Genomic DNA, 16908 nt, shown 5'->3' with positions numbered 1-16908 from the left:
GGCGATAGCTCTTGACTTTTCTTTACCTAGCGCCGTGTAAAGATACATCACTAGCAGTGGCATGCTCACCAGTGATTCTTCCCTGGGATTTGGGAGCTTATCAGAATCTCCAGGGGTACTGATAATTTTAAAAAGTCCCCCAGGCGTGATTCTGATTTGCTTCCTTCTCCTCCTCCTCCTCCTCTTCTTCTTCCTCTGAGAATTACTGTTTGATCCAGAAGCTTCAGCATAAATAGGCCCATTTATTGGTACACTGTCCTTGCAGAGTTCAGCTCCCTAATCCTCACGCCCCCGCACTTCCCTTTGGAGTGGTCCCCAGTAGTTCTTTCTAATACCGTAATTCTGAAACCAATGTCTACCTCTCACCGCAGGTGTAGCTACCACTGAAGCAGCCCTCTTAGTCTTTGGAAGCCTACAAAGCAAGGCGGCCCCCACAAGCTTGAGGGCCATGTTTAACTGTGTGGTTTATTTAAACGGAAGCCCTTTGCAAAGACTTAGACTACAGTCCAGAATTTATACTAATACCACTCCCCCGCCCAATTTTATTCCAACATTTTATAATGAAACATTTCAAATCTACATCAAAGTTGAAAGAATTTCATGGTGAACACCTGTAAATTCACCACCTAGATTCTACAATTAACATTTTAATACATTTGCTTAATCATAGATCTACCCAAAAATTCATCCCTCTACCCATATATTCATCTTTTTAGCATTTTATAGTAAATTCCAGATAGCAGTACAATTCCCCCTAAATATCTTGGCATACATTTTATTAACTAGAGTTTAATATTTGTTTATAGCCTTTTTTAATGTTAAATTTACGTAAAGTGCCCAAATCTTAAGTGCTCATTAGCTGAGTTTTGACAGATGATAAATCTGAATAACCCAAATCCCTATCAAGATATAGAAGATTTTAACAACCTCTCTTTTTCTGCCCAGATTATTCCCTATTGACTTTCTATAATCTCTGAGTTAAAGGTAAGAAAAAGGCTTGTCAGTGTTTCCAGGACAAATAGGGATCAATGTTTGGTGACAGATCAACAGATTTCTCTTCTCCATTGCCTAAAGTACCTTGTGTTTTGAATTGTATATGAATGTTTTAAAACAGGAGACTGAATGAATACATTATCTTTTCAGTTTTTAAATAATTATTTTAGAAAATACTGTATCTAGGTATAAATACCTTATATTTAGTTAAGTATTTTATAAGGCAAGAGATCTAGTTTAATGAAATGTGAGGAGATATCCATAGAAACATAAGTGGTGAAGAGAAAAGAAGTAGAGATGAGATGGGAAAAAAATAATATAAATAGTAAGGTAATATAATGTGTGTATTAATATGTGGTTAATTGATTAAAATATATATTGTGTATATCTAACATCACGAGATGTAGTCTATCGTGACAACAGTGGCATGCCATTTATTCAAGAATATCAGCATGTCATAACCTGCCTTTAGGAAATGCACATTAATTTCCTCTCACAATTGTTCTTGGGTGTTCATCGCCTTATTTTTAATGCCTTTATGCCTGGTAAATATTTCGTATTTGGCTTGTTTTTAGAGTGATGTAGCATATTTTAATTTGTACCAGTATATTTAAAATATGGTATAAGTTTGAAATTATTTGCTTTTATTTTATGAGGAGCAATATATAAGTGTATTTCTGATGAAATAATTCTGGTCCCAAAAGGAGAAGCTGTAAGAAAAGTAAATTGTGATATTTCCATAATAAAAAGATAAAGCAAACATGCAGGCATTTGCATACAGTTCCTGAAATATTGCATGCTGGCTTTGTCAGTGCTGGTAAGTCCATTTCAAGGATGTTGCCCTTAGTCCATTAGTTTGGATAATGAGCCCTATAAAGTACATTTATAACTTGTGGCACTGCAAGGAGATGGATTCTAATTTTCATCCTTTTATCTAGACACATTGAAAGAAGGTCAATGGAGGGTTCTATATGATTCATTGTCCCAACACATATCAGATGACAGAGACCTGATAATGTCCATGCATAAGTGTTTTCCTTATTTGGAAACAGCACTTGAAAGAAATCTTTCTATGATCATCCTTTGAAGTAAAGTGGAAACATATTAAAAGAAGCTCTATCCTTTTTGTTGTTGTTGTTTAAAACATTATCACACGTGTGACCAGATAGCTATTCTTGAACAAAAGAGAAAGCAACACTGAACAGAAAAATAAAAAGCCTTTGGTGGCTTTTACAGGCTGTGAATGATACAACAAGATATTTAATCAACTTTTCTCTCCCCCTTTTCTTAGATCTGTTAAGAAAAAGAAAGAGCCTGTTTTCTAAACAAAGGAAGAGCTTCTATGTTCCTTAACATTTTAGGAAAGCTTATACTATAATACTTATCCTAACTTTACTGTTATTACTGACATTCAAAATAAATATGTAAGTTCTATTCCAAGCTTATTTTATAGTTTAAAAGACTTCAGAATAGCAAGAAGAATATATATTCTGTAATTTGGTGTCAATTTTGTGTGTGCATGTGTGTGAGGAAGATTGGCTCTGAGCTAACATCTATTGCCAATTTTCCTCTTTTTGCTTGAGGAAGATTGTCGCTGAGCTAACACCTGTGCCAATCTTCCTTTATTTTATGTGGGATGCTGCCACAGAGTGGCTTGATGAGCGGTGCTAGGTCCACACCCAGGATCCAAACCTGCGAACCCCGGGCTGCTGAAGCGAAGCACGCAAACTCAACCACTACACCACTAGGCCGGCCCCTGTGTCAACTTTTTTAATTTTGTCTCCCAAGAAATTGGTTTTAGATTCAAAATTGGTAGCTGATTATGTTCATTTTCTTTATTATCTAATCATTAATGAGAACTTTCTGCTATGCTTATCTTCTTCATAGATGTAAAGCAATCATAGATCAGTTTGGTCAGAGAATAATCTCTAAGCATTTCCTTGTGGAGGACAGTTACTTTTCTGAGAACACATGCTCGCATGTGCGATACAGGTAAGGCACCCCTCTACACACTGTCTAAGGGAAGGTGAAACTTAAGAAAATTGATCTGCGTGATTACATTGACACTTCTGTTAAGACTTTGTTCTTCAAGTAAGATGTAACTGTCTACCAAACCGAGGATATATTCAATATGTTACCACTGTTCTCTTATAGGGTCTGGTTTTGGGGGAGCCTAGCCTAATTTCGACTCCTTTGCATCAGCTGGGGTTTGTCTGCAGGTCACACATCCTTCTTTCATGAGCCAAGGAAAGATTAAAGCAGAACTTGACTTGATTTGGGGAGGTGACACTTTTATCGTGACTTAAATCTTTGAAACATGCCTTCTGGTGGTTATATAGCTGTAAATGAAACTTATTCATGGAATCTGAATCACTGATTAACTTTTCGTGCATTACAGGCAGATCTCCAGAGCAGTCCTGATTACAGATAGATCTGTACTAAAAACAGATTCAGACCAACAGGTAATTTTAGTCCTGTACTTAAACACATTGCTAACTTAATCTACATGGTTAGAAGTATAAGATAATATCAGTGAAATAAAATGTATTAAGCCATATGTGCTAATACATTTGTTACATTTAAAATATATATATATATAATAGCAATTATGTAATAATCTTGATTTCTTTAATATTTCCTTCCAGCAGAACAAATAATTGTGTTTTATGTAGCAGATTTATTGTAGGAAAATTGGACTAAATCCTAGTTGTCAACAACTATTTCTATGAAATTGAAAATATATTGTTATGGGAGGAAGAAGAGAGTCCCAAGAGAATACCTTTAAAAATCTTGGCGGAAAAGGCTTTATGCTAACCAACCCCACAGCAGTGGTGGTAAACCACCATTATGCCCGGTGTGAATGAATATCAGCGCACATTTCCAGTTCTGATATTTGCTCATCACCATTGTTCATTTCAGCATCCTCTTCTTCCTCCTCACTCCCAATTCTATAGGAATGTGTTTATGCCTGTGGACTTTCCTGAGTCTGAACACTTAAATTCCAGAAGTATGCCCCCTTCTTCTGACCATATTTTACAGTGACTGATAAAATCAGCTTACTCAGTAAGTGTGCCTGTTAGACCTATTCTATATACTACCGCTAAAAATAGGTTCCTAAAATTCCTTAAGTTGGGAGCTTTCTATTACATGAAACAAATATGTTCGTTATGCATGTGAGCATAAATACTTTCATTTAATCATTCGGCAAACATTGAGTGCCTTTTATATGCCAGGTAGTGTGCTAGGTTCTGAGGAAACAGTGCTAACCATGATAGCATCTCTGCCCTCATAGCTCGCAGACTGAAGGATACAGATACAGACAGATAAATAGCAACTACAGTTCAGTGTGACAAGTGTGAGCAAGGAATGGTACAGCAGTTATTGTAGCACTCATCACACTGTGCTGTAATTGCCAGCCCACTTGAGCTTTGTGAGTGGGTCAAAGTGTGACAGGGAGGCAGAAAAGTGAAGAGAGCAAATAGAGACAATTCTGAAGAAGCTAAGCTGTGAAGAGTAAGAGAGAGGAAGTGGTTCTTCAAGAGGGATGTGGAAGTGAAGAGGGCTTTTCTTTAAAAGATTGGTGTATACTTCAGCTGATGGGGATGGGAGCTAGTAGAGAGGGAGAGGGTGAAGATACCCAGGAGAAAAGAGGGTAATTGATGCAGTGAGGTCCAGGTAAAGGCCAGGGAGGATGGGATTCAGAGAACAGGTAAGAGCATTGCCCTTAGATGGGATGTGAGACACTTTGAAATGAGAAGGTGGATGCAGGACCATTTGGTGGTTTGGGAGTTCCCGTCTGATGGGTTCCATTTAGTCTTTAAATTACAGGGTGAGGTCATCACCTGAGAATGAGGGTGTGAGAGTGGAGAATGGGTCAAAGCTCAAGGAAAGGTGTAAACTAATCACTGTGGGGAGTTGGAGAATGACCTATCTCGTGGTCAGATGACTGGGCAGTGTCAATGGCCCAGTTGAGTCTGGAAGTCATGGGTTTACAGTGGCGTTAATCTGCCCCTATTCTTCCAGCTCTTTCCTTCTCTTACCCCTACCCAGCCTGCTCACTGACCTGTTAAGAGACCTACAATTCCTTGTCCCCTCTGTTTCCTCCCAGATTGCGAGCTCCCTTGAGCCCTCTTCCTTTTCCATGTCTTAGACCCCTTGGTGGATCTTCTGAACTGCCCCCCACCAACACTTTCAATTCTCATGTAGCCGTGTTCTTCCACTGTACCCACAGAAGAAAATCCCATCCTTGAATGAGCCTGTAATCTACATCTGCATCACTGAGGGCTGCTTGAGAAAACCACTCAACCACACAGACTGGCACTGCCTCAAACTCAAGGGTGCCAACCTCATTCAGCTGGATCCTCAGCACTCACCACCAATTAGCTCTTCCACTGGCCTCAGACAGCTCCCTCTCCTTTTTCCTCCAGTGTCCAGTCCAAGTCTTCACTGTTTTGCCCACCCTTCTCTCCTTTATGCTTCTTTTATTCCCCCTGCTTCACTGAAAAAAGTGAGGCCACCTGCTAAGCACAATGGCCCTTGACCTCGTGCCTCACCACACACAACTTATGCACACCAGCATAGAGACTAATGAGAGGGGTCCCCTTGTTTTCCAAGGCAAACCCCTTTCACGGATGCCCTTCACACACACACACACACACACACACACACAGAACTACCCCGTATCCTGTTCTCTCTCCTGCATCTTCGGCCTCTCCTCACTACTGACAACTTCCCCTCCACCTATATACATGTACTAGCATTTTCTCTTCCAAAAATAAAAAAAAACACACAAAAAATGCTCCCTTGACTCTGCCCCCTTCTCTAGCTAGTATCCGATCTCTCCCTTGCTCTTATCAACATTTTCAAGACAGTATCTCTGCTTACTGCCTCTAGCTCCTTACCTCTCAACTCGTTTCTAAACCAACCTGGCTTCTACCTTCACATTTCTACCATAATTTCTCTTGCTAAGTTCATTACTAACTTCATAATAGTCAGGGCCACAGGACATTTTTTGATTTTTGTCTGCTAGGTCTTTTCTGCTATATTTGACAATGTTGATTATTCCTTTTCTCTTGAAATTCTCTACTTCTTTGGCTTCCATGACACTGTGCTCTCCTGGTTCTCCTCCTAACTCTCTGGCTATTCCCTCTCTTCTTCCTTTGTGGGCTCCATGCTCCTCTTAAATATCGGGGCTCCTCAGGGTTCTCACTTCAACCTACAATACCTCTTACTCTGTGCACGTTTGCCACTTGACTCCATTTACTCTTATGGTTCCAACTCTGCATAAATGTTGGTGACAGTTACTTCTATATCTCCCAGGAGTGTTGACCTACATGTCAAACTTCCTGCTGGACATCTATTCCAAGGGCTCTTCAAACTGAACATACTCAGAGCTGAAGTCACCGTCTTCCCTCTCAAAACTACCCATCCTGTGTTCCTTACCTCCCTGGATAGTGCTGGCATCCTTTCAAAACCAGCTTCTTCCTCCCATCTCTGACATCTCATGAGCCTCCGGGTCCTGTCAGTGTACTTCCTAGAAGTTGATCCAATCTGCTTTTCCTCTCAGTCCTTATTCTCACTGTTCCAGTTTCAGAACTCATCATCTCTACCATCTTACTGGTCGCCCTGCCACTCACGTTGTCTCCTCTTCCACACAGCCATCAGAGGGATCAATCTAAAATGTACATGTGGTTTGCCTTTCTTTTGTTTGCTATGTGGGATTTTTCCCTCTTTTTAAATTTTTAAAGCATAAATAAAATGATGAAACTTAAAGAGAGGAAAGAATAGGCGTAGGTCTAGGTGAATTTTATGGAAGTGGTATCAGAAGGTTGTAGGAATTCTTTTTTGATGGCTTTTATAATCTCGATGAGATTTAAGACAGTTGCCTTCTCAGTTCAGGAGGTGGAAGGCACTGTGGTATAAAAGGTTACTGACTGTATCTCAATTTTAAAAAGTTATAGATGATAGTTTTAAGAAACAAAAGTACTTACATGTTGTTGCAGTCCTTAAGATACCTTTCCAGTTATGTGCATGTTTGTAGACATAATCATTTGATAATTATTGCACAACATTAGATGCATGTCAGTGGCTCCTCTCTCTTTAATGCTAAAGTACAACATTTTCTTTCATGGACAGCAGCAAAGGGAGTTAAGAGGAATATAGAGAACACAGTTTTTGAGATATCTTAAGGCCAAAAATGTACATATAAGTAATATGATAGTAGGATAATCATGGTTATCAAACGAATTTCTATTTTTAGGACTCATTGTAGGCATTTCTTCTGTGTGCTATCAATGTGACATTACCAGTCAAAATCTAAGCATAGTGCTCACAGGTAAAAGTGCAAATGGGGCTGTACCTTTCAGCAAGTATTTCCTCTTTGAGAGGATTTAGTTTCCTCAGATTGAAGATTAGATTGAGAATTGATATTGAAACTTTTGGTTCTATAGAGAAATATTAACCTGATGGACATTTAAAGTCTTTTAAATATAAAGCCATATGGCATATCAGTAGTGACTAGGGCAGCATACTGCATATCAATAAATATTATTATTGTTTTTGGTGAGGAAGATTGGCCCTGAGATAATAACATCTGTTGCCAGCCTTCCTCTTTTTGCTTGAGGAAGATTTGTCGCTGAGCGAACACCTGTGCCAATCTGCCTCCATTTTTTATATGTGGGACTCTGCCACAGCATAGCTTGATGAATGATGTAGGTCCGTGCCTGGGATCCAAACCCACCAACCCCAGGCCACTGAAGCAGCGTATGCAAACTCAACCACTACACCACCGGGCCAACGCCTAAATAAACATTATTTAATAATAATTTTACGTTTCACTTTTAATTCTTAGTTATTAATGGAGTCCTTAAATTAATTCGAAACCACTCATTTTGAAAAATTTTGGTATATGTTTGACTATACTTTGGTATATGTTGCCATATACTTTGCTTGTTTCAATATCTTTGGGATTTGTAAAATTTTTAATTTTTAGTACTCTGTAACTGCTTTTTAGCCATTATGAATAACAAAAATTGATTTAATATGATCTCATTTCAAATACTGAAGTGCATATAATTCAGGAGTAATAACTCATAATTGCATTCTTTGAAAATAATTGAAGGATTTAATAAATATTAAAGATTGAAATATTTCTTGTCTATGAATTATATGAATGCAGTATATATAATATATAAATGAATAATACAGAAATTGGATGTTAAGACACATGTGCATGTTATATGTTTCTAATTCTGTTCCGAGGTTAAATCCTTACAAGTTAAATTTTTTCAAACATTAATGAGTACTTGAAAAAAGACGCTCAGTTTGGAAGTTAACTACGTTCTAATGAATGATAGAAGAATGAAAATAAGATCTAACAACCATGTCTGATACTTTGTTTCTACTTTTTAGATTTCCATTTTGACAGTGCCAGCAGAGGAACCAGGGACTTTTGCTGTTCGGGTCATTGAGTTATGTTCTTCAACAATGACCTGCATGAAAGGCACATGTAAGCACAATGGAATCTGGTTGTCTTTTGTCTTTGTGTAGGAAGTAAAGGGCAGGCAGCTATTATTACAGTTGTCAGGGTTGTGTTTATAGAGTTTTGCCATATATTTTTTTATTCGCAGTATTTGTTTGCACAGTGTATGTGCGTACAATAAGTCGTTTCATACCTTCCCCTCGCCTATGTGCATTTCTGTGGCTAACTCTTCACAGGCACCATTCTTAAGGTCTCCAGTGAGAAAATTTCCGTGACTTCCAATTCTTTCTTAATTGAAACACTTTAACAAAATTATTTTTCCTTACTACTGGTTTTCTTCTTTACTTCTTAGAATTCTTAACCCAATTACTGAATTTCTACCTTGTATAAATTCTCAATTTCTTTCTTTTTTAAAGTTAGAGACTGCTTTTCTGTCTGTTCTTTCACCTCATACAGCCTGGTGAGGGGTGGGAGTCTAGACTACCCATGTCGCCTTTAACGGCAGATGAGGATGTGGGGTCGCAGTTTTTTCTGTGGTGTTTGACTGGAGTAGAGCAATTATTGCCAAAAAGTTTTCTCTCTTACGAGGTTGCCCCTTTCCTGGTCCTTTGACTAGAAGGAGAGAAGCTTTTGTTGGGGGTTTTTTAGTCTGAGTCCATTGATATTTCTGGTTTGCAAATTTCTCTGGTAACCAGTCTGGGAGATATGAGGCAAAAGAAAACCCAGGGAACTCTGCCATTTTGTTCTTTTGGTCCCAAGGTCCATAGCGGGTCTGCTTTCTTCTCTCCACCTCTCAAGAGTCTTATTATGTTTGTTTTATATATTATGTTCAAGATTTTTAGCCGTACTTAGCAGGAGGAATAGAGAAAATTACCTTTACTCCATCTTTCTCGAGGTGGAAGTCCCAACACGTCTAGAGTTTTAGGGCTTTTGATGTATAATGTCAAATTGCCACCTTCCCAAAGTTGTATCAACTTATATATCCAGTGGTATTTTATAAGCAAGCGTATCTACTTCTCCAAACCCTCGAGAGCACTGGATATTATCTTATCAAAACTCCTTTGCCAATTTTAAAGGTGAAAAATGGTATTTTGTTTCAATTTGTATTTAATAACTCATGAAGTTGAACATCCTTTCATAATGCTTATTGGATATTTATACTTCTTTTGTGAATGCCTTATTCATTTCCTTTATCTATTGCTTATTCTTTTCTTATCAACTTATAAAGCAATATAAACATTAAGGGGATCAACCCTTGATCTTACGTGTCACAAGTATGTTTCTCAGTTTGTTAAGCATTTCTTTTAAAGCATAGGGTAAGTTTAGGACCTTATTCTAGTTCTCGGGAGTAGGACAGAAAGTGAGAAAAGAAAGAATTCATGATCTCAGGCACTTTAAATGTACTGGGAAAGAGAAAAACAACAACATAAATGAACTAAAACCAAAATCACAGCCACAGAGCAAGGTAGCATAAACTAAGGATACAAGCAACGAGTGCTGAATGGAGGAGAAGTCATTGTCTAAAATGATCTGGGGGGCTAGCCCAGTGGTGCAGCAGTTAAGTTTGCACGTTCCGCTTTGGCGGCCGCGGTTCGCCGGTTCGGATCCCAGGTGCGGACGTGGCACCGCTTGGCAAGCCGTGCTGTGGCGGGCGTCCCACATATAAAGTAGGGGAAGTTGGGCACAAATGTTAGCTCAGGGCTAGTGTTCCTCAGCAAAAAGAGGAGGATTGGCAGCAGATGTTAGCTCAGGGCTAATCTTCCTCAAAAAATAAAAATAAAAAAAATAAAATGATCTAGGAATGCTTCAAGAAAAATATGGGATGTGATCTTGGCCTTAAAAATGGTATATAAGAAACTTTGCAGTTTCATATTAATTATAATGCTAATAGAAGGTTTGCTTGTATAAGTTTTATTTGTTATGAGTAAAATTTCTTAACTAATTTTGTCTTCTGAGGGATGAATATATTTGTGTGTGTTTATGTATACATATGCACACATACATATATGCACTTATAGGTACATCAGTGTATTTATAGGAAACAAATTCCAAAGAGCATATGCCAAAATAGTCACAGCAGTGGTTATCACTAAGTGATGGGAATGCAGGTAACTGTATAACCCTGTGAAGTGGGTACTGTTAGCTCCATATTATCGATTAGGAAAGTAAGGTTTAGGGAGTTTAATTCGATTGCCTAAGATCACACACTTCAGTAAGTGGCAGAGCAGAGATTCAAACATGATTTCTTCTGAATCAGGGCCCATACAGCCTACCTCTATGCTGATGCGGAAAATTAAACAAAATAATAACACTGTCCTCATACACTTTTATTTCTGTGGTCATAAATCATAAATATTGTGCCAACTCTAAAACTATGGACTCTTTCCTATCATACAATAAAGAAAATGATGTCCTAACATTCTGTAATGATAGTCATTCAACAAATATTTATTGAGCTCCGACTAAATGTTACATGCCCATGGATATCAATGAATTAGGGCTGTTGTAAAGATTTAATGTTTATAACGCATTTAACACAACAGAGTGCCTGACAAAGAGTAAACATGTAATAAATGGCATCTGCTATGAATAATTAGAAGAAGAATACCATTACCAATATACTGGGCTATGGATACTACATGTAGCAAAATATTATTATTATTATTATTATTATTATTATTATTTTTTGAGGAAGATTAGCCCTGAGCTAACATCTGCTGCTAATCCTCCTCTTTTTGCTGAGGAAGACTGGCCCTGAGCTAACATCTGTGCCCATCTTCCTCTACTTTATATGTGGGACGCCTACCACAGCATGGTGTGCCAAGCAGTGCCATGTCCGCATCCGGGATCCGAACTGGCGAACCCCGGGCCGCTGAAGCAGAACCTGCGCACTTAACCGCTACGCCACTGGGCTGGCCCCCAAAATATTATTCTTTTTAGAATTACCATGTTTTGTCTTACCTTTGTGCCTTTGCACACACTGTTCCCTTGACCTAAAGTGGCCTTGCCAACCAGTTAAATACCTTTTCATCCTTTGAATCCTAGTTCAAATATTACCACCTTTCACAAGTTTTTCCCTGACTCATTCATTCACTTAGGCTTGTACCCCTCTGTTTAGGTAGAACCTTGAACTTCCCTCTAGGTTAACATTTATTCCGTTTTAATAATAATGATAACTAACATTTATTAACTACTTAGTATCTGCAGGCACTGCTCTAAGTACTTTACATGGATTAACTTAATTTATCCCTCACAACAATTCTATGAGATAGGTCCCATTGTCTTCTCAATTATTCAGATGAGGAAACTGAGGCACAGAAAAGGTAAATTATTTACCCAGGGTCACTGAGCTAGTATGAGGGAGAAGCAGAATTTGAATCCAGGCAGTCTGCCTCTAGAGCCTACGTTTTTAACCATCATGCCGCACTGCTTCTCAGAGCAATTATAGCATGATTCGCTTTACATCTCTCTTCCAATAAGAGGAGCCGAACCATGGCTTACCATTTCTATCCCTAAAACTTAACAATGTACATGATGCTTAGCACTGCTGAGTAAATGAAAGGAAAAAAACCACATGCCAAGTCTTATTTCTAAAGTGACATTTTCTGACTTTAAAGTTAAAAGACTAAAGTTGCTTGGAATCTTTTTACCCACTAGCAAATGAAAAACAAGGGATTTTAAAGCACTCTAACTTAATATGTCATGAAAGTTAAATTATTTTAACAAGTTATTTATTTATTTTTTTGACTCGTCTACCTAATGTTGTGGGAATCAATTTCCAGCTTGACTTTTTAGGATATTTAAGAAGAATACTGGTATAGTGGAAAGAATATTGGCCCAACAGTCTACCGAATTGCTTCCAATTGTTACTTGACATTGGACAAGTTTCTTAATCTTGCATCTTGGTTTCTTCATTGCAAATTGCGGGGTGGCGGGTTAGTCTAAATAATTTAGAAAAATCCCATACAAATTGAACACCCTCAATGGTCAAGATTTTGCATGTGTCTGGAAAAAGCCACCTGTCCTGTGTAAGTTGGATGGTGTATATGACATTATTTTAAGCAAAATGGCTAAGATCCTTTTTCTTCAAAACCCTCTCCAACTCTGGCTTTCTCACTATTTTTCATGATAAAATTATCTCACTGATTTTTACTATAGCTTAGTCAATTTGTAAATACAAAACCAGCGGTATAAACAAGTGGACTGGCTTTGATTTTTTTTTTTTTTTTTTAGTCTCAATAGTAAGGTTTACACCAGGAAGGTTGACTGAAAGAGATAAGTTTGAATTTATTGTTTATACTTTGCCTTGTTCCAGAAAAAAAGAGTTCATGTTCATTGTTAAATCCTGTATGCTTTCTTCCTGTAATAACATGTGCTATTTAAAGTCTTAGTTAATAGTTATAATACAGTTAATGCTTGATGTACTATACGCAAGATTTAAGAAATACACTGAGACAGAAGCTGAAATTTTTATCATCCACTTGCTTTTATTACTTAATTGAAGTTTGGCTTCTACTTCTCCTCCTCCTCTGTTTCTTATGCTTTGGGCCTGCTCACAGACTTTCAAGAATAATTTGTAACTTGGAATTTAAAAGTCTTTAATGGCATAATTTCCTGCTGCTGCCCTAATTGTGAGCCATTGATGTTACAACTAGTCGCAAGTTGTTCTGCTCGTGGTAATTAGCTTGTCTGTCTCCCGAAACAGAACTAGTGATGATATCATAGAAGGCTTTAAACCACCTTTTCCCTTTTATTTTTTTTCTATTTCAAGTCAGAAAAAAGGACAAAGAAGAATATGCCATGTCTTTATCTATCCAAAACTCTTCCCAACTCATTTATTTTCCTCTTTTGCAGCTACCTTGTTATAGGCAAATTACTTAGTTTACAATGTTGCACGATTATTCTCTTCCCTAACTACTTTTACTTCTAAATCTCTAAGGGTTTTGTCTTTTTGCTGAACCTTTTGAATAAATCATATCCTGAACACAATAGAAGAGATTTTTAGAACTTAGATCATTGTTTCTTCACAGAAAAATTTCATTATTTCCCAGATCAAGCACCAAAAGATGAAAATGCTGAATATTCATGGTGTAAGAACCCACCTTTTGAGGGAAGAGTGTATGGAATTTGACATTACTCTCACTCAAAAAAAAAAAATGTATCTTCAAAAGAATTTGTCTCAATTAGGATTCTTGAGAGAAGGCTTTTTACTATTCTCTGTGAATGTTCTTCTTTTCATATATCTAGATTAGCTATGTTGTTGATTTCTCATATTTATACTAATTATGATGTTGAGCTGTTAATGATCATCCATGTGCTCATTGTCTTGTAAAAGTCAAAAAATATAATATTGAGGAAGAATAAATTCTAAGTATTGTATAAATTTTATATTTTTATATCATTAATTAGATTTTATTGTGACTTATTTTTCTCATCAAACATTTAAGAGAAGTGGACAAATACATCTAGACTTTGGTTGCATTGTATAAATAACAGGCAGATAATCAGTATTGCCAGCTGAGTGGAACCAAATGCCTTCACTTGCCTTAAAAATTGAGGCTGTAATGATGAAATCATGAGCTAAACTCATCGTTCTTCCTGTTGGAAGAATCACTTAAACACTAATGTTGGCAACCACTGTGGCTAATGCAGTTATACCTGAGTAAATCACACGTAATCAAAATGTGTACCTGCGGGACTTTGTCACTTGTACCCATTCCTTAAAGGTAATAAAATGCAATTTATAGAAAGTCCATGATGTGAAGTTTGGTGATTTATACTTTAGTTGTTTAACAAAGAAATGCATTTTAAAGACATGTTATTCGTGAGCAAATTAGCTTGTTTGTAAGCCATACTTACTCATTACATAATTATGGCTTTTGGAGAAAAGATGGGGGAATTCTTTAGTAAAAATTTCAGTCTTTTTTTACTTTTAAATACTGGGTTTTATTAATGTCTAATCTAGTATAGTTCATTCTTCATTAGCCATAGCAATCTATATGTAAAGATTTATTTTCCTTTTAAAGATGTTATTGATTTCAAAGGTATTTTTTTCTCACTTAAACGAATGTGAGAAGATGAAGGAATTTAAATGTGTTACAAGTACTCTGCTCTTAGCTAATGAAGGTTTTATGTTATTCTTTCTGAGCCCATACTAAGTATTCACTTGTTGACTAATTCCGATACTCAGTTCATCTTTACCTCTGTTCAGTACCACTGCTCAAAGTCACCCATTCTTAAATCAGCACCAGCTTTACTTTCTTACCTGAATGCAGGGTAGAAGTTTGCGACCTTTTACAGTGTAATTCTGGGTTGACCAGTACTATAATACTTTATATTCAACATTCAGTTACCGTGCTGCGTTCAGTGAAGTATAATGCATAAGTTTCATTTTGTAGTCTTTCTTAAAGAGAATCTTATATTAATGTTTTAAGCATCATATTAAAAAGAATGTATAATTAAGTGTTTTCAACTTTTTCACAATTTTAATTTTCTGTTTTAGAAATCACATGTTTTAGACTTTTTATTCTTCCTGTGTTACGCAAATGCTGCACTATAGTCTTAAGTATGTGGTCAAGAATGTGCTTAAGACAGTAAAATACCTTGAGTTCACTTTCACTTTTTAGTCTCTTTAATTTTGTGAAATTTTCATGGATGTCACGTTGCCTTATATTTAGCTATGTTTGGCTTGATTTAGAATTTGTAAAACTGTAAGTGTGCAACTGAAGTTTACCTTCACATGGTATGGGGATGGTATATATGAAAGGTACTTGCAAGGCAACTGAATAGTTCATTTAACAAGGAAGATGCACTTGAATGACACACTGTTGTGTGGTAGTTGAGCACATAGGCTGGGTTCAAATCCCAGCTCTTTTACATACCAGCTGATTGACCTAAGACAAGTTACTTAAGCTCTCTGTGCCTTGGCTTCCGTGTCTAGAAAATAGGGATAATGATAGTACCTACCTCAGGATTGTTATCAGGATCAAATTCATGGGAACAGTGTATGGCACTCATAAGTGCTCAATACTTTACTTTAAAATTAATCAACAGAGTTAGAACTCTAGGGGCCCTAGAGGTATGTTCCAAGACGTGGATGGATACCCTTGGAGACATGTCTTGGTGAGCTGAGTTAGTGATTGTTCCCTCATTTATTTCAGAGTAATTTCCTGCTCCAAAAGCAGACCTCTGACCTGAGTAACAGAAGCCTCTAGCAGAGATGCCTTCTAAGGAAACCTGAAATACCTTTTGTTGCAAATAAAAATATTTTAGGTGATTTGTTAAATGAGTTTTCATTACAACGGAATTGGGGATAGATAGGAAAGATTTGAAAGCCAGTTAGAAATACTCATTAGCGTGTAAACACTAGTCAATAATGTGTCAATTCCTTAGCACCCCCTAGTGTGCTATAGTCTCCCCAAATATGTTCTTCAGATAGCTGAATGGATCCTTTAGGATTGAAATTTTTATAGTTTTTTAATAATTATCTTTCTAGCATGTTTCACATGTTTCCTTGATATTCTATACTGAATATATGAAACATTTTAACCTTTTTTTCTCATAACTTAGAGATATTGTGAACATTATTTATTATGGTCCATGGTAATCCAGTGATGCCCTTGAGGCCGATTGAGTGTTTAGGCCTATTTGTCCCTATGCTAAATGACCCTATACTGGCATGCTTTTATCATTTCTTACGTCTACATTTTATATGTCTTCCTCTGGCTGTTTTCATGCAGCTGTCAGGATGTTCTTTCTGGCAGCACATTCCACTGACCTCCCTTCCCCCTTACTTGCTGCTTGTAATCCACAGAGGGCCAAAAAGCAAGATAGCCAAGCTTGTTGAATTATGTGTATAACCAAGTTCTGAGCCAGTGGTTGTGTTCGTCTGTGGGCATTGTAACATTTACCTCAGGTGCCAAAAAGCCTTTTTTTGAGGGGGGAAGGGGCAGCATATTCCCTGATTCTGGGTTGTGTGTGAAAGTCCTCTGAATAAGTGAGATGTTACTGTAATTGCAATGTAAACAGAGGTCAATATCAGTTAAGTTGGTATTTTGATACAGTGATAGCAAATCATTGTTATCCATTCATGTAGGGCTTTTGTGAGCAACCCAGGGTTACCTTAGTTATTTTATCCTTTTTAAAGTAATGTTACATTTTTTTTTAAAACTGTAAGTCAATTTAAGTTCCCCTCCCCTCAGCTAATTTGGTTCAAGTTATTAAGTATTTGAAATGTATTTATTGTTTTCAAAAGCTGAACAAGTCGTATTTTTCACCCACATAGTCCATGTTTCAGAACATACCTTCCATCTTTATTTTCTCCTCACCTTTCTTATATCCTAAATGAATCTAATGTGGGTTTTATTTCCTTTTAAAATCCTTTGTAAAGGAGTAAAACATCATCTCTGCAGCACTTCCATTTGGCGTTCAAGTTC

General features: G+C 37.1%; 1 protein-coding gene and 1 non-coding gene across 2 annotated transcripts in view; both read left to right on the top strand.

Annotated features, from left to right (window-relative positions):
* The window catches only part of CHM (CHM Rab escort protein), a 157081-nt gene that overhangs the window by 119233 nt on the left and 20940 nt on the right, over positions 1 to 16908 (top strand). Inside the window, exons 10-12 of the mRNA XM_001500825.7 lie at positions 2881 to 2985; positions 3392 to 3455; positions 8404 to 8500. Of these exons, the coding sequence (XP_001500875.2) occupies positions 2881 to 2985; positions 3392 to 3455; positions 8404 to 8500 (266 nt within the window). The remainder of the gene's footprint in view (positions 1 to 2880; positions 2986 to 3391; positions 3456 to 8403; positions 8501 to 16908) is intronic.
* On the top strand, positions 93 to 163 carry MIR361 (microRNA mir-361). Its single transcript, NR_033084.1, has one exon. It is a non-coding gene; the product is annotated as a microRNA mir-361 (primary transcript).

This window comes from Equus caballus, chromosome X (genome assembly GCF_041296265.1).
Source record: "Equus caballus isolate H_3958 breed thoroughbred chromosome X, TB-T2T, whole genome shotgun sequence".
Classification (NCBI taxonomy): domain Eukaryota; kingdom Metazoa; phylum Chordata; class Mammalia; order Perissodactyla; family Equidae; genus Equus; species Equus caballus.
Note: the sequence above shows the minus strand (reverse complement) of the source record. Positions and strands in the feature narration are given on the sequence as shown.